At 43.5% G+C, this 24,804-nt stretch overlaps 1 protein-coding gene across 5 annotated transcripts in view; it reads right to left on the reverse strand.

Annotated features, from left to right (window-relative positions):
• Window positions 1-24,804, reverse strand: part of DGKI (diacylglycerol kinase iota) — a 293,322-nt gene that overhangs the window by 65,505 nt on the left and 203,013 nt on the right. For all 5 annotated transcript variants that reach the window (XM_039520216.1, XM_039520215.1, XM_039520214.1 and 2 more), the window contains 3 exons: window positions 23,301-23,401; window positions 4,737-4,816; window positions 2,240-2,284 (listed from right to left, as the gene is read on the reverse strand). In XM_039520216.1, coding sequence (XP_039376150.1) covers window positions 2,240-2,284; window positions 4,737-4,816; window positions 23,301-23,401 — 226 coding nt within the window. The remainder of the gene's footprint in view (window positions 1-2,239; window positions 2,285-4,736; window positions 4,817-23,300; window positions 23,402-24,804) is intronic.

Here is a 24,804-nt window from a genome sequence, read left to right on the forward strand (position 1 = left end):
AAGCAGGGGGTGAAAATGAGGAAGAATCTGAGGTTACTGATGTATATCAGAGGGGTAGATGGTCTGAGGAGGAACTGAAGCAGACATGGGGATAGATTCCTGGAACCTATCAGAAGATGCAGTGGAAAGGATAACATTGCCAGGTGGAAACTGAAATCAGAAATCGAGGGCAGGCCTGCCTCAGTAGCTAAACCCGGATGAGCAGGTATCACTCATATGAATATGCATTAAACATATCCGAGGAACAAACAGAATGAAAAAAAAAATCCAGCAGCAATTTTTGAATTTGCAGCGAGCTCACTGATAGAGTTTATGCTGACTCTCCTCATTTCCAACTGCAGAGGAAGCCCAAGAGAGAAATGTGAATGTTTATAAGATTTAAAAGTGCCTGTGAAACCTTATTAGTGAGATATGAAGACAATTCTATCAGCTGAAGCTCTTGCCCTGATTTCTCTTCCTTTCCATAATTTATAGTTGGTTGCCAACAAAATGTGGAACAGCCCCCAAATTAACCTAACAAGACAGTTTGTAGCAAGAACCCACTGAGAATACACAGATGCCTGAACAATCAAGGATAAACAAGCACAGAAGACAAAACATAAAGGCAGTGCCATTCAAAATGAAACATCAAAGTATTGATAGAAGTTTCAAGCTGACTTGCACTTCCAGAGCCGGTTAGGTGATTCATTTATACAGAGCAGATAACTATAGGGGTTAGAGCTACCTCAGTGCTGTAGGGAGGATGATTTCTGACATTTCACACTTTGGCTACTCTAGTTTGTACCTGCATATACATACACACGTAGTCCAGCATTTTACGTCCAGCTGGTCCCTTTGTGTGAAGCAGCCAGCAGCCAGTTAGGGTAATTCTGGATGTGGACTCTTCTATAATGAGCTGAGTGGAATAATTCTCACCATTTTATTGTCTAATGTATAATGCTCTTATGCTCAGTACTTGGAAGTGGCTAACACAAATATCAACAGTATGATGTTGAAATTGGAAGGGGGACAACAGAACCAACAGACACCCATTCAAAAAAGAACTTTCAAAATCATTTTTTTCCAAATGTACATTTTCTATTAGTATCTACTGGGGCTCAGGGCATATGTTGGGGATTATGTCTAACTGGCGTCTATGTCACCCAGCTAATCACTGATCCTCAAAAAATAATCTGTTCCTAAACCATAATGCTCTTGTACTACAATGTACTGGAGTGCGTTCTGTGACGTACTTAATACCCTCCGTTCCTACTGATTTCAATGGGAGTTGGAGACATTAAACCCTTAAAAGGATGCTCAACATCTTGCAGGTTTGCGCCCTACGGTTTGGATTCTATCACATTACTAATCCATTGCCAATGACAAATTAGTGCAGGAGACAATAAAGTTAATCTCAGGTGGGTAGTCCCATTGATATATTCTATTCAAATCCCTGTTTTCAATTTTAATGTGGTACAGCGGACAGAATGATTAATTTTAAGAGAGCATTTCCTAATATAGAACCATATAAAATACCCCAGTATCCCAGTTATCGCATATGACAACGTAGTTAAGAAATACATACTGGAGGCCTAATTTTCAAAACTGGCCTTCTAAATTGCAAATCCAAATGGAAACCATGCCACACAGCATTCTGTTTTATGTGCAAAAGAAAGATTTGCATGCACAATTTAGACAACCAGCTTCTAAAATGTATCTGTGTGAATTAATTTAAAGCTGGGATAGATGCACACTCTGATCTATGTGGCGCGCAGTGGTTATAAATGTTCCAGGGTTGCTGTTTTAAATCTCACTGACATACTGTGTTACTTCAGGCTACTGGCTGTGTGAGATATTATATTATTGTTCCATTTATCAGAAAAAGTGAGAGTATCTATTCAGGTTTAGGCATTTGTCCTATAGGACAAACTCTTCAAAACACTAATTTGAGACAAAATGCAATAGTGTTGCAGTACAACCTACATTATGATGTTGTGCCAACCCAAAACAATTTTGAGAACAGTTCCACAATCCAGGATTTGCTACATAAGGGGCTGTGTTGTGAGGATACAGAAACTCATCTCAAACTTTGGGATACATGGCAATTTAAGGCTAATCTAAGATAACACACTCTATTCAAAGTCTGGCTTCATATACAGGGAATGTAATCTGAATTCAACCATCATATGAACTCCTTGCTGAGACTAATTTTTCTCTATATCTTAAAGAATTAAAACAAGAAGTGTTCTTCATATTTTACCTGGTAGTGAACTCTCTGCGTAGTAGAAGTTACTGACTGCAGGTCCTAATGTGAGAATAAAAGAAATGGCAATGACAATGAATCCAAAACCAATTTACAGACTCCAGACAAGAGATGCCCACACTAACGCCACCCGATTTATTTATTTAGCAGGTGCAATTCCACCTAAGAACAGGGTAAAAAAAACACAAGAATTTTGCAACTATTTATTCACATTTTCTAGACTATTAGCTTTCATCATGTTTGCAACTCTTTTGTGCTCACTTCCAATAAGCATTCTAGCAAATAACTCTACTGGCTGCTGCTCTCGCTCACTCAGAGGATCTGAAGTTAATACTGAGGATATTTGTGGAAAGCAAATTTTGCATTTTGAACTGTTTGGCCCAGAAACCCAATTCTTAGAGCCATGTGAGGATACAAAATTTGTATCTACATCTGATCTGTGATCCGCAAACAAAGATATTTGCATCCGCGGATATAAGAACTTCTAAGAACTACCATATGTTCATCCTAAGAGGGAACAATGACATATCAAGTGACCTGTGTCCCCCTATTACAACAGCTCTGATTTAGAATATTCACAACAAACTTCATGCAAACAAGAATTATTAACAGATGCTTTTCAACAAATACTTTGGAATAATTTTTTTAATTTAAGGAAATCACAAACTATTCACAGATTATTTTCCCAGGTCTACTACAACCTAACCTCAGTGAAGGCACAGCATAATGGTACCAATAGCAAGTTCCAGGGAGCTCTTTTATTGTAATAGGCACTCTGTCCGATAGTCTAGGCCCAAGATGTGACCTACCATAAAGGCAGATTCATCACTGGTCCTAATACAGGGGAGTCAATAGGCATAAGGCTCCCTCCATCTATCTGTGAGGTCTGCCAAGATAGCAAGTGTGGGTATGAGGGGGAGTCATTGTACACTTAGTGGGGCTTCCACTTCCCAGCCTGTGAGTAAGTAGGTGGGGAGTGGGTGAGCCTTGGCCCCAGTCCATCTCCTCCCACAATGTGCTAGCCAGTGGAACTCAGCTAGCATAAGCAAGGGAAGTTAGAGAAACTCAGTAAAGGGCTGCAGCAAAGTGAGTATTCACCCACGAAAGCTTATGCTCCAATACATCTGTTAGTCTATAAGGTGCCCACAAGACTCTTGGTTGCTTTTTACAGATCCAGATTAACACGGCTACCCCTCTGATAGTTCCCTCACAAACTGGAGCCAGAGATAACTCAGAGTCAGAATTCCTTTCCGGGGCTCTTCCATGCCGAGTGAAGCTACTTTCCATCCTTTACCCAGGGCTTTGAGAACACGATTAATGTAGGCCGTAATCTATAATCTGATGGGAAATGTCCTCCAAATCCTCTCACTGCATCATCACTGCCAAACCTGTCTCCATATTAAGATACAGCACACTTCTGTTTTGCAGTCCTGACATGTTATTTGCATTTTAAGAGCTCCATTTGCTGATGTACACCCTAGCCAAAATTTTAAAAATAAATCCTAATCTTATTCTCCTAAATCTGCATTTAGCTATCTAAATAAGTAGCTTCATTTTCAAAAGGGCTGAGCACTATAGCAGCTCCAACTGGCTTCAAGGGGAGTGGTGGGATGCACAGCACTTTTGAAAATTGGGCCATCACCTCCGGTGCCCTCAGTATGGTCCTGGGAGCCTAAATCTGACCTTTGTTTTTGAAGATCTTGGACAAAAACAATAGAGAGACTGATTAAAAAACACCTACCAGAAAGCAAAAATAAAGTAACAGCTGTTACATCACATTCATGAGAATCCATTATCTTGGTTCCTAAATACATGTATGTTTTTAATTATTTTGATTGTTGCTTACTGGAGCATTTGGACATTCTGTCTTCTAGACAGACTGTAATGTTTAATCAGCTCTTAGGAGACAATTTGTCAATAGAGGAAAAGCAGCACTTTTATTAACTACATGGCCCCTCAGAGTCAACACAGGCTTCTGGACATACCTAGTTCATACTTGGCATGCTCATCGCTTTACCACAGATAGGAGCAGAGTCACTTCCATACAGATATTACATCATTTGCATAGTCAGCTCCATTTTACTACCATATCTATCCATCCGTACACGAATAATCAAGAGCTTCCTAATCCTAACTACTACTTTTCACTGAAGGACCCACATTATTTTTGCAAGATTCATGGGGTGTCCTGCTGTTCTGATCAAATTCTGGCATCAGTAAATACAATCCACCTACTACCTTTCATTCCTTTCTTTGCTTTAAATTGATAGAGTATTCTTTCTCTCGCTTCCTGTCCTCCAAATATTGTGCAGTGCTGCTTATGAATTTATAATGGCTCCCATGTCCCACCCTCGAGAAGTTTCAGTTTCAGGAACGAGCAAAGTGAAGCATTTTTTATACATTGTGTCTATAGCTATCATTCTGTAACACACTCAGATTTGAGAAAAGTATGTCATAAATCAATAAGCAATAACTGAAATTCTCACTGACTCACCTCTTGTAGCCGGTCAATGTACATACGACAGGCCTCCAAGTCACAATCTCCTCGTATAACTATAATTCCCAGAGGTATGGCTGGGGGCAGCAAAAAGAACCCTTTAATTAAAATCTCTTTTTCAAATGTTAAACAAACAAACATTCTCAATGCATTTTCCTTTTATTCCCCAAAAAGATTTTACTATCTAATTTTTAACGCCCACCTAGAAACCTGACCCTATTTTCCCTTATCCATTTTACCATTTTGTATTTATCAAATCATCTGTTTTTCTGTGTTGCTAAAACCGCAGGTGCTAATATGGCTACAGCGTGTTTACATCCTTCTTTGTCTGCCACCATTATCAATTATGTTGACACAGCAAAAGGAATACTATCCCAACAAAGGAGTTATTGGTGTTGAGTGTTTTGTTATGCATTGCAAAAAGCCGTGATTATTTTTGAAATGAGACTCCTGAGCACTTTTAAAACAATTTGAAGTCAATGAAAAACAAATAACCTTGGAAGCCTAAAAGTTACATCTATTTTCTAACCATTTTTCTTCCACTTACCTCTGACTCTCTTTTTTTTTAAAAAATCTGTTTTTGAGCTGTACACATTGATATGAAATTTTAGGGCTGTTTATGATCTCCAGCCTGGGCATGCTGATTTATTAATGTAGGTCTAAGACTGATGTAGATTTTATATTTCTGCATTTTATTTATTTTAGCAGAAAAACAACTGAAGCATTTGTAGGAGAAAGAAAATCTGGCAACAGTTGCTTGGACTTTGTGATGAGATACAAGGGGAAAAAAATAGTTCAAATTTTGAGATGGCCAGTCTTGACCACTGATCCTCTAAAATAGACATTAAGCATTCAGAAGTTATGGCCCAACAGATTATAACTAGAGAGGGTAGAAAATGTTCTGTCAAAAAAAATTTCAATGAAAAATGGCTTTTTGACAAAAAAGAAATGTGTTCGCACCTTCCCTTGCCCCCCAAAAATCCACTTTTGCAGAAAAAATATTCACATTTTTGTTAAAAACCCCAAAACATGTAAACCACAAAATGTTTTCCCTGGTCCTGGAGGCATCACTTTTAATGGCAGAAGGGAAGTTTAGTCCCTGTAGCTACTCTGTTCTTGGACCCTTCAATGAGCCTGCAAATGAGGGTGCTCACTTGCTTTAGTAGCATCTCACCAAACATGCAGGAGAAGGGAGACTCGGAAGTACTCGTATTTCTAAAATGGACTCATTTAATAATGTCTTCCGTCTCCCTAGACAGGCTTTAACCAAACAGAGCAGTAGCAACTGGGGAAGCAGCAAAGAAATAGCAAAGAGATTAGAATATTCATAGGAAATATTCCAGGAGAGGATGAGATCCTTATCGTCATAAACAGTTTAGTTGATTGGATAACAAGGAGTCATGTAAAGTTACTGACAACAGTAGGGTAAATTGAAAAACTAACTGTGCTGCAACAGCAGCTGCTCTTGTAATTCAAAAGGATTTGATTAAGAGGGACCTTGGGATGTTTGCCTCCTGAGGAGCTCTTCGTTCTGATAAGTGAAGGAAACAGACAATGACAAGAGATAATGAGGAGAGTCTTCATAGTTCATATTCCCTTCGCCCACTGAGGCAGGCTAGAGAAGTTTAGCAATCTCAGACATGGAAGGAAGAGTTCTGCAGCATTCAAGCTCTGCACAGGGCCTGCTGGCCAACACAGATCAGAGCCGTGGCATTAACACTATGATTATGATTAACCAGTTATGATTATTAGCCTAAGAAAAAAGTAGGATGTTCTGCTTGGAGGCAGGGGTTGAGAAAAGAAGAATGGGTATGTGGGAGGAAGGTAGCTGAGACCAATAAGGAAGGAAGAGAATATCTCCCATTCCTTCTGCAGTAATGAAAAAACACATTTCCTTCTAGCAATCTCCCACTCACTCACATCTTAATTCTTACAAATGCCAGAAAGGAAGGATTCCAACAATGATCCCTAAGACCTTTCATTACCAAGAAGAGTTGGTGAGGAGAGCCTATAGAACAGTGCCAATTGTTATGTGCTTTTTATTTGTTTAGATGCTCTGGGGTACAGACTAATTCTCTTGGCTCCGTATTTATTATTGCTTAACCTGCCTACTTTGATGAATGTATTTAATGGCTGTTTAGTTTCAATTCTTTAGGCCCCTCTACAGTCCCTGCTGAAATGGTATTTTGTAATGTTTTACAGAAGTAATCAGTGAATCACAACAGATATCACTATGCCTCCAATAGCAACAATGCACAAGGGGACTGTGTAATTGGGTCCTACATTTTCCTCTTTTTTTTAAAAATTTCTTTTCTATTAACCCCCTCTATTCACTAAGGAATTTATGTGCCTAACTGGGACCAAAGGCTTGTCCTACTGAGACAATGCAACTAACCAAGGATTGAAGTTGTTAATTAATAACAGTAATACTTCCTCATGATTCAGAGAGAAGGGACTTTAGAATGTCTGGAATTTTAAGGAAATCCATAAATCTGGGATGTAAGTACTAATATGCAAGAGACAGTTCAGCTATGAAATTTCCTGAAGTTGCGTTATTTGCATGGATGGAAGAAAAGCACAGTGTGCCTTTCAATCTTCCCAGGTGGGAGAAAGAACATTCATTAAATTATGTCCCATATATTAATTTTAACAGGGTACTGATAAAATAATTTTATAAAAATCATAGTTAGGTGATTCCACCCATGAAATGATGAGAGTGACATTTACAATGGGTTTGTATAAGAGCCCTAGCTCTTATGTATGAATCCTGGGCTAGTGTGACCAAAAACTGAAATGTTAATTGCTTATTTTATCAGGTAATAGTAAGTACTTTCAATGTACATGTCAGTGTTCATCCAAAAATCTCAAAGTACTTTACACTGGTTGACAGAGTGGTTGTTATTTAAAGAAAATCATTGTTTGCTGAACAATACCGATAAGTGGTATCTAGGGTATTGTAGTTATTGTCAATTCTAAATATAAGGAAATATTGTGATATCTCCGATAACATGGGATGGTACCATTTGATATATGGTGACCACTGTGTGTGTTGTTAGCCCCATTTTTCAGGTGGAGTGTGGGAGAGGGAAAAGACACAACTGTAGATTAGAGATTTGTTCATGATCACACAGCGAGTGATAGATTAGAGAAAGTACAGAAGATTTCCAGATTCCCAGTCCCTTGATCTAATCACCAGACTACGCTGCTTCCCAGTAAAGATAACTATGTGCATGGTAGAGCAATGAGGAGGCGGATATGAATAAATTGCTTGGGAAGCTCACCAAAGAGATCCTTTGAAGGGAAATCAGTTTCTTAAAACAAGAAGGGACAACCTGAATTTTATAGATGAAAAAGAAATTAAAAACAGCTAAATATTGGAGAGAATTCCCTTCAAAACTGGAGCTGGATGGAAAATTTTATCAACAACAATCTCCACACACACTCCTCATTTCTCAACCAGTTCCACTCAGAGCAAGTATATGGACCCAATGTCACCCCACACTGAGGGTACGTCAAGACAGCAAAACACAAAAGAAAAAACAAGCCATATCAGTGAGTCTCAGAGAACAGGTAAACTAACTTTGGGTCATAGGGCTCATGCTGCAGAGCTAAAATAGTAGTGTACAAGCAGTGGTCAGCCTGCAGCCTAGGCTCCAAGACCCTTCTTCCTTGCCTGCCCTGTACCCCCATGTTCACTATATTTTGTATAAAGTATGCCTTGTGAGATGTTATTTGAAAACTCAATCTGCTGAACATCATTGTACTGTTATGATGTGTGTAACAATATTACATGTGAAACTATGGGATTTTACTGTGTAATGTGCTATAGTTCTGGGGAACGCCCACAGACTAATTCCTCAGAAACATACCAAAGAACTGAGAACAGGTATTGAGAAAATGTTAACTGCATAATCAGGATTCACTATCAGGGGAGTTGTAAACAGGAAATTTACAATTCACCTGAAAGAGGTTTGCAAGCTCACGTATGCCATGGAACTGCCTGACCTCATAACCCAGCAAAGGCTTTTCCAGCACAAGGAGTTAGAGTATAAAAAGGAGGGCAAAAATGCCTCTAGACCTCTCTTCTCCCCCCATCTCTACTCACAGCAGCAAGATCATTTGAAAGAACCATCACTGAACTGGGGGAAGTGGTTCTAACTAGAAGGCTTTCCACTTAGCATGGACTGCTGAAAGTTTTGGGGTGAGAGAAATCTTCTTGCTCTCTAATCTTATTTAGCTTGGTAAAGTTTAGGAATTGGATTGTGGTTTTATCTTTTATTTCTTTTGTAACCAATTCTCACTTTTATGCCTTAAACACTTATAATCACGTAAAATTTATCTTTCTCTAGTTAATAAACTTGTTTTATTCTTTTATCTAAACCAACATGTTTTGTTTGAAGTGTTTGGGAAAGCTCTGCTCAGGTTAACAAAGGCTAGTGCATAATCATTCCCTCTGATGGAATGATGGACTTTTAATGAGCTTACACTGTTCAGAGGGGTGCTGAGCAGTTCAAGACACACATTCCTGGGGTGCAAGACTGGGACCAGAAGATTTGCAGGTGTCACCCTATATATAGTTCATGAGTGGCTGGGAGAGCATTGATGTATTCAGCTGGGAGTGAATTTGCATGCTGAAGGCACCATGAGTAGGCTAGGAGTGGCTGCTCTGACAGAAAAACAGTGTAAAAGGCACCCCAGGCTAGACAGTTAAGGGGACACAGCAGTTTCACAGTCCAGATTGTATCCTAGGGGATGTCACAATGGACCCAACATCACCCCACAGTGAGGGTACATCAAGACAACAAAACATGGCAGTGAGCATCAGAGCACAGGTAAACTAACTCAGGGTCATGGGGCTCGTGCTGCAGAGCTAAAATTAGCAGTGTGGAGGCTGGGGTCAGGAGAGAGCCTGGGTTCTGAGACCTTTCCCTCTCCACAGGTTCAGAGCCTGGGCTCCAGCCCAAGCCCAGCCTTTACGCTGCTCTCTTTTTTAGCCCTGCAGTGTTAGCCCTGTGAGTCCAAGCCAGCTGACCTGGGCTCTAAGACTCACTTTGGTGGATCTTTTTTTTTTGTTGTTTCCTATGTAGACATACCCTTAGTGACCGCAGTGGGAGAGCCTTTGAGCAGGGAGAAGGGAGGTTTGGTATTTATTTATGCATATTGTAGAAGAACCAAAGCAGAACCCATTTCCTGGACAGCCTCATGCCCTTTATTTGATCATTGTGATGGGTTTGCGATGTCCCTTGCAGTAAGATAGTTTGATCTGGAGCTGGTTCTTCCAGCATTTTGATCCTTCACCAACAGCATTTGGTTTGGTTTTGATCTGGTGATCTTCCAGATTTTCTACCCCTTTTCCCTTGGCCCTCGTCCGTTTTGGCTGATAGATAGCTAGTGTGCAATTATGACCTATGTACATTAGAGGAGGGCTATCACCTAGACCAGTGGTTCTCAAAGCCGATCCACCACTTGTTCAGGGAAAGCCCCTGGCGGGCTGGGACAGTTTGTTTACCTGCCGCGTCCGCAGGTTCGGCCAATTGCAGCTGCCACTGGCTGCAGTGGCTCCAGGCCAATGGGGGCTGCGGGAAGGGTGGCCACCACATTCCTTGGCCCGCGCTGCCTCCCGCAGCCCCCATTGGCCTGGAGCAGCGAACCGCAGCCAGTGGGAGACGCGATCGGCCAAATCTGAAGATGCGGCAGGTAAACAAACTGGCCTGGCCTGCTAGGGGCTTTCCCTGAACAAGCAGGGGACCAGCTTTGAGAACCACTGACCTAGACAATGAGTATTACTGGCTAGTCACAGGCACCATAAAGAACTGTCCCAGAGTATGGTCTTGGGTATCCCAATATGATTACTCAAAATGACATCAGTTCACAGAAGGTCTGTTCTTTGGCTCTCACCAAAATACACACAGATGACTTAATTATTTTCAGTGCCAGAGCATCACTCAGTGCAGGTGAAAGGTGTGGGTGTGGGAGCAGTCAGAGAGATGGGTACAGCTCCCTAATTCTCCTGGCCACTTCCTGTGCTGATGAGAGTTAGAGCTGCTTCCCAGCACCTCTGACTTGCACCGCCATTGCAGGGTATTAGTGAAGCATAGGCATAGCAAAGCAGAGTTCCACTACACCCACTCTCTGCCCTCTGCCCACTCCCAACATGTGTCTACACCAGGAATGAGGAGTGACAGCCAGTGAAGAACCCAGTTGCACTAGAGAGTTCCCTTCCAACAGCAGAATTCTCTGCTGGCCAATTGCAGCCAGTTTCCAGTCCCTTTTGTACCTCCTGAGTAGTCAAAAGGGTTTGGATCGGATTACAGAATTTGCTGTATTGGGTATCGAACATGGCACTCTTATTATGGCAATGAACGCCTTTATAAGAATATAGGTAGATGAATAAGACAAGCAGAATATTTCAATTAGTTTACTTCCTGGACAGTTGCTGATGAAAGTTTGTTGCCTATAATGGCACTAACTTAAATCAAGTACACCTCTACACCGATATAACGTGGTCCTCGGGAGACAAAAAATCTCACCGCGTTATAGGTGAGACCGCGTTATATCAAACTTGCTTTGCCCCCCCTTTCTTGTTCCCTGACCGCCCCCTCCAGAGACCCCCATCCCTAATCACCCCCAGCACCCCACTCAACTCCCCGCTCCCTGTCCCCTGACTGCTCCGACTCCTATCCACCCCTACAGGCACTCACTGGCAGCGGCAGGAAGCAGAGCAGCCCAGTCCCAGTCCGCTCCACTCTGCCAGCTCCCAGCCATGGCGCTCTGCTTCCCGCTGCCGGTGAGTGTGGGGAGGTTGGGGAAAGGATGCCCCCCCGTACTCACCTGCGGCGGGAAGTGGAGCGACGCGGCCCCAGCCCGCTCCGCTTTCCTTGCCCCGGCCTCATCCGTGTCGCTGGGGGGCGGCTGGGGGAAGGTCCTGCACTCACCGGCAGCGGGAAGTGGAGCGCCACGGCTGGGAGCTGATGGAGTGGAGCTGGCTGGGGCTGGGCTGCTCCGCTTCGCGCCACTGGTGAGTGCGGGGAGGTTGGGGAAAGGACACCCCCCGTACTCACCTGCGGCGGGAAGCGGAGTGCTGCGGCTGGGAGCTGGTGGAGTGGAGCGGGCTGGGGCCAGGCAGCTCCGCTTCTGCCGCTGCTGGTGAGCGCAGGGGGGGGGATTCCTTCCCCCAAGCCCCCTCCCCTGAGTGACACGGCTGGGGCCAGGGCAAGGGAAGCACAGCAGGCTGCTGCCGGCTCCCCGCTAATCGCCCGGGCCACTCTGGGACTGCGGGGCTCAGAAAAGTGCCCTCCCACAGCTCCTGCCTCCCAGACCCTGGGGGAGGGGGAGCCCCTGACTGCCCCCAAAACCCTCTGCCCCTTATCGGACCCCTTGGCCCCGGCCTGGCCCAGCACCCTTAACACACTGCTCAGAGCAGCGTAAGAGCTTTATCACCTTGTATGTGAACCTGCTTTATATCGGGTCACGTTATATTGGGGTAGCAGTGTATCAACAAAAGGCTGGGTTGGAGACACAGCAACGTGGCTGGTGCCACACACTACACTTTGCTATGCAAATCACCCCAAATGCTGGCTGGAAGAACTATCAATGATTTCTAAACTCCTCATGATGTTAGTTATGGCATGTACAAATGGTAGGTGGGAGTTTTCTCCTTCATCTCTTCATTGTGTTGAATCCCTGAAGCTAGTGAAAATTTCATATAGACAAATGGAAAAAAGACTAAAAATGTTGCCTGTTACCACCAAGAAGAGATAAAATTTAATTAACTTCCTCTTTTGCTGTTGCTAACGGATTCAATTGGTGATCTAAACACCACAATTTACCTGCAAAAATCCTGATCAAAACAGGTGTGATCTAGAAAGTTCATTACCTTCAGGGATTGTGTAGATTGTGAGTTTGGCTGTAAATGTTTAATGCAGCAAATAAAAGACCCCGTATGTTCAGGATGTTAGAAGGATATCATTTTCCTATGAGATTTCCACTGACATTAGAAATGTAAAGGGACAAATCATCACAATAAATTCTCTAGAACCTGTAGTTTGAACTGTAAAATAACCAGACACATATTAAGGGGTTCAGCTTGTAAAGTGGGATTGTAGACCAAGAATTGAGTGTGTATTAATGGGACCTTCTTACCACACAAATACTCCCTGTCTCTGCTCAGGTCATTTCTGCTGATTTTACTGAAAAGAACAAGAGGGGTTTGTTTGTTTTTTTTTGTTTTTTTTTTTTACTACTGTCAGAACTAGTGCGCCAATACAGCTGTGGTAGAGAGAGCTGCATTCTGCTTGCGCCCACATCAATGGTAGCTTTGCTGGTTCATTTCTAACAATAAGATCTTAATTACTAGTTACAAGGTAAGACCTGGGAAAAACTGTCTGATTTTTCTTTCTCTCTCTTTTTTTTATTGGGGGGGGCATTCCAGGTTGAGTTTTCAGTGCAGATTGTTAAAACTGGGCATATTTGATAGGACATATCTGAGTACATCTACAGAATAAATGTGAAACTACACATATAAACTAGATTATGGATGGTTCTGTGCTGGTGCATAGATGGAGGTGCACAGAGGACACTACAAACCTTCCCCCATTGTCCCATTAAGCAAGTGCCTGCCATAACGTTGAAAGTTAACATTGCCAACAGCTCTAGCCTTCTCAAAAGGGTCAGGGACAAGGAATGGTCATAGCTCACCTCCACCTCCCCCGACAACCCTGCACCAGCAGGCAGAGTTGGCTGGTTACTGCAGAGAGTACACGCTGTGCTTACCGGATCATTCGGCTGCCCTTCAGTATACATGCCAGGGAGCCATCTGCCAGAATTCTGGTGTTTGGGGCAAGAAGCTTGGTGGACGAAGACTGGGACTAGGAGTTGAAGAGGAGACTGGGAGGGAAATGGAAGGGGCACTGGGAGCCAGTAGGTGGTGAAGAGACTAGGATTGTGTGAGGAGAGGCTGGAACTGGCTGGGCAAGGAATCTGGGACTGGGAACCAGTGAGGAGGGAAGACAAGGAGACAGATCTGATGAGAAGTCCAAGTGCAGGAAGAGAACTGAAACCCCCTGGGACGAGGAGCCAGGGAGGAGGTGCAGAGGAAACTGAGATTGGATGAGGATACCCAGGATGAAGACTGGGACTGTGAGCCAGAGAGGATGGGGAATGTGGGTATGGGGGTGATTCCGGAGCGGATTTACCATGAAACAAACCGTGTGGTGGAACGGGGCCCCAACAACAGGGGGTGCCCCCAAAATGCAGGACAAATATCTGACAAGCTGCCCCTGAGTCCCAGCTGGCAGCACAGCAGGGCTCAGGCAGGCAGGCTGCCTGCATGCTATGGCCGATGGCCCCATGCCACTCCCAGAAGCGTCCAGCACGTCTCTCCCGGAAGTGGATGGCATGTTCCTATGGCCCCTGGGTGGGGGGGAACGTGTGTCTCTACGCATGCTACCCCTGCTCCAAGCGCCAACTCTGCAGCTCTCATTGGCTGGGTCCGGGGGGGGAGGCAAAAATTAAGCTGTGTGCAGGGCACCACTAACTCCAAATCCGCCACTGGGGTGATTGGAGGCCAGGAGCATTAGAGGGAGAGGGAAACTGATTGAATGGATAAGTCTGGGAACAAGGAGAAGGGCATGGACAGGAAACTGGGAATGGCTGGGCAAGGAGACTGGGACTGGTAGGGAGACTGGGATGTGGAGACTGAAATGGGAGACTAGAACTGGCTAGGCAAGGAAACTGGGACTAGGACAGGAGATCTGAGGAGTGGAGACTGGCCATGGCTAAGTAAAGAGAATGGGACTTGGGTTAAGAGCCAGGGGTGGGGAAAAGATAGGACTTGGGGTACGTCCAGACTACCCGCCGGATCGGCAGGTAGAGATGGATCTATTGGGGATCGATATATTGATTCCCAAACGTGCTCCCATTGACTCCGGAACTCCACCAGGGCGAGTGTCGGAAGCGGAGTCGACGGGGGAGCGGTGGCTGTCGATCTCGCGCCATGAGGACGGGAGGTAAGTCAAAATAGGATATGTTATACCTTATACTGGCAATTCACAGTTATTCATAATCAGAGTGCACAGTGTATAGGTGGTGGGTATCGTAGCCCATGGGAGGCTAAGCCTCCCCTAACCCAGACCGTGGCCCTGTCCGCACTCTGCCCTGAGGCCCTGCCCTCGCTCCCCCTCTCCCCTGAAGCTGCGGGGGGCTGGCAGCCAGGTGCTGGGGCTGCCCGGTGCTTGGGCCAGCAGCCCAGAGTGGCTTGGGCAGGCTGGCTGGGGCAGTGTGGGAGGGTGGTTTGGAGCTCCTCTGGCCACAAAGCGGCGGTCTCAGGGCTCCAGTGGGTGGCGGGGCCTCGTGGCTAGCCTCCCCAAAGGGGGAGGGGCTTCACCTGACACCCATGGAATAGTCATTGGGCCAGAGAGAAAGAGAACTCACAGATTCGAAGGTCAGGAAAAAAAACACTGTGATCATTTAGTCTGACCTGCTGCATAACAGACCATAGAATTTCCTCCAAAATAATTCTAGTTTGAACACAAAAAAATCTTGTTTCAAAAACTGCCAGCAATAAAGAATCCACCACAACCCTTGATACATTTTTCTAATGGTTAACTACCTTCACTGTTAAAAACGTACGCCTTATTTCCAGTGAATTTGTCTAGCTTCACCTTCCAGCCATTGGATCTTGTTATACCTTTCTCTGCTAGACAGGAGAGCCCATTATCAATGCTTTGTTCCCCACATAGCTACTTACAGTCTGTGATCAAGACACCCCTTAATCTTCTCTTTGTTAAGTTAACCAGATTCAGCTCCTTCAGTCTATCACTATGTGACCGTGGCAACACGGGCAGCAGCTCAGGCCAGCCACATGACTACAATCCACCCAATCCCTGGGTACATACTTAGGTGGCTAGCCCAAGCTGCCAGCTGTGCTACCACAGCCACACTGTACAGCTACACACCCTGGGAATTACACCTCCCAGCTGCTATGCAGACATACCCCAGAAGGCATGTTTTCTAGCTGAACTGTCTCCAATTTATCAACATCCTTCTTGAATTGTGAACACCAGAACTGGACACACTATTCCAGCAGTTCTCACACCAGTGCCAAATACAGAGGTAAAACAACCTCTCTCCTGCTACTTGAGATTCTCCTATTTCTGCATTAACCCTTTTGGCTACACCACCACACTGGGAGCTCATGTTCAGCTAAGTATCCAACCCCCACCCCACACACACACACACCCAAATCTTTTTCAGAGTCTCTGCTTCCCAGTATAGAGTCCTCCATCCTGTAAGTATGGCCTGCATTCTTTGTTCCTAGATATTTACATTTAGCCATATTAAAACACATATTGTTTGCTTGTGCCCTGCTTACCAAGTGATCCAGATTAATCGGTAGCATTGATCTGTCCTCTTCATTATTTACTAAGACATTACAGTTAACCAATTTTTAATTCATTTAATGTGTGCACCATCTTAATTTTGTATCTTTATAGTTTCTTAATCAAAATTGTATGTGGTACCAAGTCAAACGTCTTACAGAAGTCTATGTATATTACCTTCAAATTATTACCTTCATCAGCCAAATTTGTAATCTCATCCAAAAAAAAAAAATCAAGTTAATTTGACAGGATCTATTTTCCATACATCCATGTTGATTGACATTAATTATATTACTCTCCTTAATTTCTTTATTAATCAAGTCCCATATCAACTGTTCCATTATCTTGCCCAGGATTGACGTCAGACTGACAGACCTATAATTACCTGGATCATCCCATTTACCCTTTTTAAATACTAGCACAATATTATCTTTCTTAGAGTCTTTGGAACTTCCCCAGTGTTTCAAGAGTTATAGAAAATCAACATTAATGGTCCAGTGAGCTCCTCAGTCAGCTCTTTTAAAACTCATGGATGCAAGTTATCTGGACGTGTAGATTTAAAAATGCCTAACCTGAGAAACTGCTCTTTAATATCCTCCTGAGTTACTATTGGAATGGAAAATATTTTCATCTCATCATATGATGTGACTATATCATCTGTTTTTCCCCAAATACAGAACAGAAATATTTAATGAATACTTCTGCCTTTTCTTCATTATTATTGATAAACCTACCATTTCCATCTAGTAATCAATGTTCCACAATTCCTCGCTTCTGATTTATATTCGTCATTATCAGCATCCCCTTTCTTCCATTTGTTATCTATTATTTTCTTTGACACCGTAGCTGGTAATTAAGGCTCTCCCTAAGGGAGACCCTAAGTTCCTGTTCCAATGATCATTTAATTATCTATAAAAAGAGGCACAGCTTCAACAGGATGAACGAGATGTGGTTACGGCAGTCTCCTACAATGCAGGAGACCCAAGTTCAAATCCCCACTTCCTGGCGAGACATTAAACCCAGGTTTTCTCACATCCTGGGTAAGTGCTGTAACCCGTGGGGTAAATGTTGTACATGTCCTTCTCTAGTTGTGCTGTGAATGGCATCTAAGTTTGGGGAGGGAGAGGGAATTGATCAAAACTATTCATGTCAAATTTGCAAATATTTTCAGTCAACCTAAAACTACATTTTTAAATGAATAAATTATTAATCAAAAAAAATAATTGCCCAGCTTTACTTACACCATGTGTGTGCGCGCACACACACCCCATTCTCAAAAGAATGATGCTTTAATAGTCAGGAAGCTACCCATTTCTCCTTGCTGAAGGGTGCAAGGTACCCCCTACATTTTCACCATCCCAGTGATAATATCCAGGGGTAGGTAGAAGAAAGAACAAGAGATAGGGAGTGGGGAGGGAGGGAAGGGGCAGATAAATCAGTAGTGAATGTTGGTGAAATGCCTGCTAAAGCAACAAGAAAAGTAGAGTATGACAGAAAATGAGAATCAGGTGCGAATGGTCGTGCCCTTCAGAGGACGGAGTGACACCATTTAATTTCTCAGAAGGTTTTCGAAATGAGGTGTCTACCTCCAGCAGAGCATAGATTAATCTTCACTGAACTGTTGGTATGACAAGTTGTTAGACGGGGGAAAAAATTCAATTTTAGATGACGCAGCTGATAGAATCAAATGAGTATTTCAAGCACACAAGGAGCGTGAAATGTGTTTACTCTGAGTTAGGGTGATTCAGATTGTTATGCTGATGTCAGAGCTTCCAAAACTCTATTATGGAGACCTGTCATAGGCAAAATCTTAATAGCTTTCCTGAAGTGTTCCTGCAGGGATAATAAAGTGGGCTGTTATTAACTGGTTTCCTTTTCATGTTCTGATTTCTGTCTTCTTGTTGTTGGTGGGTTTTTTTTATTAAGATAGTGAGAGCAGGGAAGTGGGCAGTAATTGAGACATTCTGGACTTTTCATATCCATGTTTATTCTGTTACAGTACAGAAAGATGTGCGGACTGAGAATCACAAAAGGTACAGAGAGAGAAATACAGGCTGCTGAAAGCCATGGTGTTACTGTGGGGGCATGACCTGATGCAGAGAAATTGGCACGCACTTCAAAAGTGAGCCTCTCCAACTTAGAATTCATATAACAGGGGTCTCTGCTTGGCAGCAAACAAACAGCTATATTTCTTTGGAATGTAGGGATTATCTATAGTTATGTTTTAAAATCAGCCTTGCAATATTCTACCTATCTATTTGCTCAGGGTAAGTTATTTTTTTTCTTTTGACAGGTGAGTAGAATATCATATAATTTTCATTATAATTATCTTGGTAAAGAGCAGGTGAGCAGTTTTAGTTTTTTCGCTTGGGCTGGTAATTTTTAATGATAATTTATTGCAAAAGGCACAGATGCTGGAACTAGGGGTGCTGCTGCACCCCCTGGCTTCCAGTGGTTTCCATTATATTCAGGGTTTACAGTTTGGTTCAATGGCTCTCAGCACCCGCACTATACAAATTGTTCCAGCACCCCAGGCAAAAGGAGGAATCTCACTGATGAAGACAGAGACAGGGCCGGCTCCAGACCCCAGCGCGCCAAGGGCGGCATTTTGCCGGCAGGGCAGCAGGCGGCTCCGGCGGACCTTCCACAGTCATGCCTGCGGGAGGTCCACCGGAGCCGCGGGACAGGTGGACCTGCCGCAGGCATGACTGCAGAGGGTCCGCTCGTCCCGCGGCTCCGATGGACCTCCCGCAGATGTGCCTGCGGAGGGTCTGCTGCTGCCGCAGCTCCGGTGGACCTCCCGCAGGCATGACTGCGGAGGGTCCGCTGGTCCCACGGCTCCAGTGGACCTCTGCTCCACCGGAGCCGCGGGACCAGCGGACCCTCCGCAGGCACGTCTGCAAGAGGTCCCCCAGAGCCGCGGGACCAGCGTGCTTGGGGCGGCCAAATTCCTAGAGCCGCCCCTGGACAGAGAGTGGGGGTATTTGGTATACCTGTTCAGACCCACTGAGCTGCTACCAAAAATCATTTAATATATATTCAATAACCCACTTCAGAAATGCAGTAATAATAGTTACCTGCATTTTTCAGTTAGTTGAAGGCGCCTGGTGTCTTCAATCTCATTCCTTGCCACACCCATAACCATGTTTTGCTGTTTAGACATCTTGACAGGAGATCTATGCTGTCTATGTCACAAGGTAACTGGGAAGGGAGGTTATGTCATTATGCTCACTGGACTGCATGGATAATTTTTTTCCTAGGTGTCAAATTCAAGATGATGACTATAATTTATGAAGTAGTTTGGTTTCTAGCATCTGTAAAGAACTCTTCTCTTCCCTTGCACCATCCTGAAAGTTGATTCAAACTCCAGTAAACTGAAGTAAGCATAATTTTGGTAAGAAGTATTTAGCTCTTGGCCCAACAAAGTACAAGTCTGTTGACTTTTAGGATAAATTTCAAAGATTATATATTCACTTAGGACTTTTCTAAGTATTGTAAGGGGAGTGGGGAGGATGCATGTCTTTTGTCGTCTATTTTAAGTTGATTGGAAGGGGGCAGCTGGAGGGGGACTGGGCTTTTTTGTTTGTTTTCCAACATTTTTACTACTACAAAAAGCATTCAGAGGAAAGAAGGAAGGCAGGCAGGCAGCTAGCAGTTGGGTCTTGGACCAGGAAAAGGCAGGTGAGTAAGAAATGCTGTACTAAAAAGAAAGTGAGGAACGAGTCTGGAGTCAGAGATGGAATTAGCAGGAAGTCAAACAGCAGGATGAAGAGATGAAGGAGCAGGCTAATATTTAAAATGGTCCCCACTACCTGCCAGCAGCCATTTTAAGTATTTGACACCCACATTTTTATTTTTAGGATGAATCTGAACAAAAATCCAGCAAATGACCAGATTCCCATACAAACAAAATCCAGATCAGAGATCTGCCACATCTCTCATAATACTCTTACATTATTTACTAGACATTTAGGATAACATCATCATTGTGTTTTTCACCAGTAACAAATAACATAATATGTATTTACTGTTGTAATAACAGTATCCCATCTTCTAAATTGTTTGTTTGTTAGAACAGGTTTGTTTTAGGCCTGTTAAGGGATTTTAAAAAAGTGATTGAGAATGGGTATGTTTTCCTGTCCTCAAATGCTGAGACTATGCAACAGGAAAAGAGATCTAAAAGAGGCATCAATTCATCCAAAATAACATTTTCACAGTATAAATGAATATTTATAATCTGGTCCCTTTTGTTTAGGGTCCATCGGACTCACATCTCAAGTTTATTAATAGAAACTCCACTCTACCATCATCCACTCCACTCCACCATCATCTTGTTATAATTCTCATCAGCCCTCTGATGGAGTCTGTAATTGTTTTAATTATGGCTGAAATCTACCAGCAGGAGCTTACAAGAGGCTGTCAGAACCTGTATTAAAATTCAGACCATCTCAATTCCATTGCTGGAAGAAGTGATGGTGAGCCAGGGAACTAGGGAGGGGTGGGAGAGAGAGAGACTGAAACAGTATTACTATCTTTCTATGGTAAGATAAGCAAACCAATTAAAAGGCTTGCCATCCTGTAATTACCAGGGAGTCCTGTATTATAGAGGAAGCTACAGCTTTGTTACACAACAAACAGACTGCTTGTAATTTAACATGAATAATGAGGCAGATGCATGAGCAAGACTCTATTAAACTGTTATCACAAGCAGCCATGTCCCGCATTGATTAATGATTCCATGTGTCATCAAGGAAAGGGACTTCATTTTTAAGCATGAGGATCATCGTCAGTGATGCCAATGCAACCGGCTGCCTGTTTTCAACTTACACCCTGAATGTGGCAATTAGTAAGAGATGTTAAGAGTAACAAGAAGGGCTTCTTCAGGTATGTTAGCAACAAGAAGAAAGTCAAGGAAAGTGTGGGCCCCTTACTGAACGAGGGAGGCAACCTAGTGACAGAGGATGTGGAAAAAGCTAATGTACTCAATGCTTTTTTTGCCTCTGTCTTCAAGAACAAGGTCAGCTCCAGACTACTGCACTGGGCAGCATAGCATGGGGAGGAGGTGACCACCCTCTGTGTAGAAAGAAGTGGTTCAGGACTATTTAGAAAAGCTGGATGAGCACAAGTCCATGGGGCCGGATGCACTGCATCCGAGGGTGTTAAAGGAGTTAGCGGATATAATTGCAGAGCCATTGGCCATTATCTTTGAAAACTCATGGTGATCGGGGGAGGTCCCGGATGACTGGAAAAAGGCTAATATAGTGCCCATCTTTAAAAAAGGGAAGAAGGAGGATCCAGGAAACTATAGGCCAGTCAGCCTCACCTCAGTCCCTGGAAAAATCATGGAGCAGGTCCTCAAGGAATCAATTCTGATGCACTTAGAGGAGAGGAAAGTGATCAGGAACAGTCAGCATGGATTCACCAAGGGCAAGTCATGCCTGACTGACCTAGTTGCCTTCTATGATGAGATAACTGGCTCTGTGGATGAGGGGAAAGCAGTGGACGTGTTATTCCTTGACTTTAGCAAAGCTTTTGATATGGTCTCCCACAGTATTCTTGACGGCAAGTTAAAGAAGTACGGGCTGGATGAATGGACTATAAGGTGGATAGAAAGCTGGCTAGATTGTCAGGCTCAACAGATAGTGATCAACAGCTCCATGTCTAGTTGGCAGCCGGTACCAAACTGAGTGCCCCAAGGGTCGGTCCTGGGGCTAGTTTTGTTCATTATCTTCATTAATGATCTGGAGGATGGCGTGGGCTGCACCCTCAGCAAGTTTGCTGATGACACTAAACTGGGAGGAGCGGTAGATACGCTGGAGGGTAGGGATAGGATACAGAGGGACCTAGTCAAATTAGAGGACTGGGCCAGAAGAAATCTGATGAGGTTTAACAAGGACAAGTGCAGAGTCCCGCACTTAGGACAAAATAATCCCATGCACTGCTAAAGACTAGGGACAGAATGGCTAGGCAGCAGTTCTGCAGAAAAGGACCTAGGGGTTACAGTGGATGAGAAGCTGGATATGAGTCAACAGTGTGCCCTTGTTGCCAAGAAGGCTAACTGCATTTTGGGCTGTATAAGTAGGGGGCATTGCCAGCAGATCAAGAGACGTGATCATTCCCTTCTATTCGGTACTGTGTCCAGTTTTGGGCCTCACACTACAAGAAGGATGTGGAAAAATTGGAAAGAGTCCAGCGGAGGGCAACAAAAATGATTAGGGGGCTGGAGCACATGACTTATGAGGAGAGGTTGAGGGAACTGGGATTGTTTAGTCTGCAGAGGAGAAGAATGAGGGGGGATTTGATAGCTGCTTTCAACTACCTGAAAGGGGGTTCCAAAGAGGATGGATCTAGACTGTTCTCAGTGGTACCAGATGACAAAACAAGGAGTAAAGGTCTCAAGTTGCAGTGGGGGAGGTTTAGGTTGGATATTAGGAAAAAGCTTTTTCACTGGGAGGGTGGTGAAGCTCTTGAATGGGTTACCTAGGGAGGTGGTGGAATCTCCTTCCTTAGAGGTTTTTAAGGTCAGGCTTGACAAAGCCCTGCTGGGATGATTTAGTTGGGGATTGGTCCTCCTTTGAGCAGGGGGTTGGACTAGATGACCTCCCGAGGTCCCTTCCAACCCTGATATTCTATGATTAAATCACTACAAGAGAACACAAAATACTAATTATTTTTGCTGTATGGAGTGCTGAGGGCTGTTAAAGAATAAGGGATTCAGGTTGCATGATTCACCTGCAAAGGCAAATGTTTTTGCTTTGTGACTATCTTAGATGCCAGTGCAACTCCCAGATATGATATGATTAATCCAATAATTGAACACCTGCCTGGAAATTTTAAGTCATTTACAGAATCTTTAAAAATGAGTAAAATCCAATATGGCCACCAAGGAGACAGTGATTTAAAAAGACAGCTGTTTTCAATTACTATGCACAGTACAAGCATACTATCCTGACTTATGACTACTGTCTAAGTCCATACATGAATGATAAACAAGGATCAGTTATTCTAGGATTAATGTAAACAACATACAAAGTTCATGCCTAATTATGGACACACTTGTATATTCCATGTACAAGCTACGCATAATGAATACTTGATCCTTGCACTTTTTCTAGTATCAGGTCTATTACAGACATTATCTGGCAAAAGAAAGAAATAGCTCAATCAGCCATTACTGACTTACAGGCTTCTCGCAGTTTTTCCTTGTCATAATGCAGCCCCTCGTAATCTTGTAAACTAATCCTGTTCACTCGGATCCGCAGGCGGTCTGGGATGGAGTGGGGACTGCAATGGAAAAAAAAAACGGTCAGTTAGAAAAGACTAAAATCTCAGAGTGAAAAGGTGGTAGAGTATGGGGAGATTTTAGATGAATGACAAGGGGGAGAAAGCAGAACCCTCACCAAAGCCAACACCCCATGGGCACATTGTTAAAAACTCAACTCCGTTGATGGAAAACTGATTATGATGATTGCTCACTACAGACTGAAGTAACTGGTGTCTCTTTAAGAACCAAATGGGTCAAGAAGATTCCTACTTGCTATGCAGTCTGGAATCACATTTTTTTCTCATCTCGGTAGTTTTCAGTTTGATGCCCCCACTAAATTTCCAGGAGACAATTTGTGATTGTGTATCTGGCCGCAATCCCACTGAGGTCATTGTGACTGCAAAGGTGTAATTGAGGGCAGAATGCCATCCTCCAAATCCTTGTGATGGCTCAGAGAATATAGGCCCAATGCTCAGGACTGGTCGTTAAGCACCTAGGCAGCTCAGAGAAGTAGGTTCACAAATACGGCTAAGAGCCAGATTTTCGAAGGTACTTAGGTGCCTATAGATGCAGGTAGGTGCCTAGTGGGATTTTCAAACATGACTATGCAGGTTAGGTGCCTAATTTCTATTTGATTTCAATGGGATTTAGGTGTCTAACCTGTTTAGGCATATTTGAAAATCCCACTAGGCACATAGCTGCATATTTAGGCACCTAAATACCTCTGGAAAATATGGCCCTAAGATCCTTATTGTGGATTCATGCTTACCTCCATCTGACCCTGACCTGGTGTTTTATTCTACCATTCAAAGCTACTAACTGAGTAGTACTAATTGAGATCTAAAGTAACCTGGCCACATTTGCATTTTCCAGCTGTAAATTTGGGCTATTTGTCCTTCCATTAGAAAGAGTTCAGCAGGACAAAAGAAGCAGTTCTTAGAGCTACCTGGAACAGAATGTTAGAGCACAACTGTCTATCTCCAGGAAATCTGGCTGATGATCTTAACCCAGTACCCAGTGCACATCTAGCCTACAATATGGTCAGGAAAGACCTAAGATTAGATTAGATTAGCAGGGGGTGCAGTAAGTCAGATGTAAGATGCTACAACAGAAGTGTTTTGGAGGTTAGCAGGTTTGGAATAGTAGGATTGACATAATCCTAATTGACATAATCGACAAAAATGTGTCAAGGAAGCCCTCCTCGCAGTACATGTATGCCATACATAGCCATGAAATAAATATGTGTATTGCAATCATGCTTTACACACAATAATGCATTACATTTCGCAGCACCCCATGTGATAAGCGTGATATCCATTTTATTGACGGGGAAACTGAGTTGCACAGAATGTAAATGACTTCCCTAAGGTCACATAATGGCTGACAAAGTTATGAATCCATTCCTTGTCCTGTGCATTACCAA

The sequence above is a fragment of the Mauremys reevesii genome, linkage group 1 (assembly GCF_016161935.1).
Source record: "Mauremys reevesii isolate NIE-2019 linkage group 1, ASM1616193v1, whole genome shotgun sequence".
In the NCBI taxonomy this organism is placed as follows: Eukaryota; Metazoa; Chordata; order Testudines; family Geoemydidae; genus Mauremys; species Mauremys reevesii.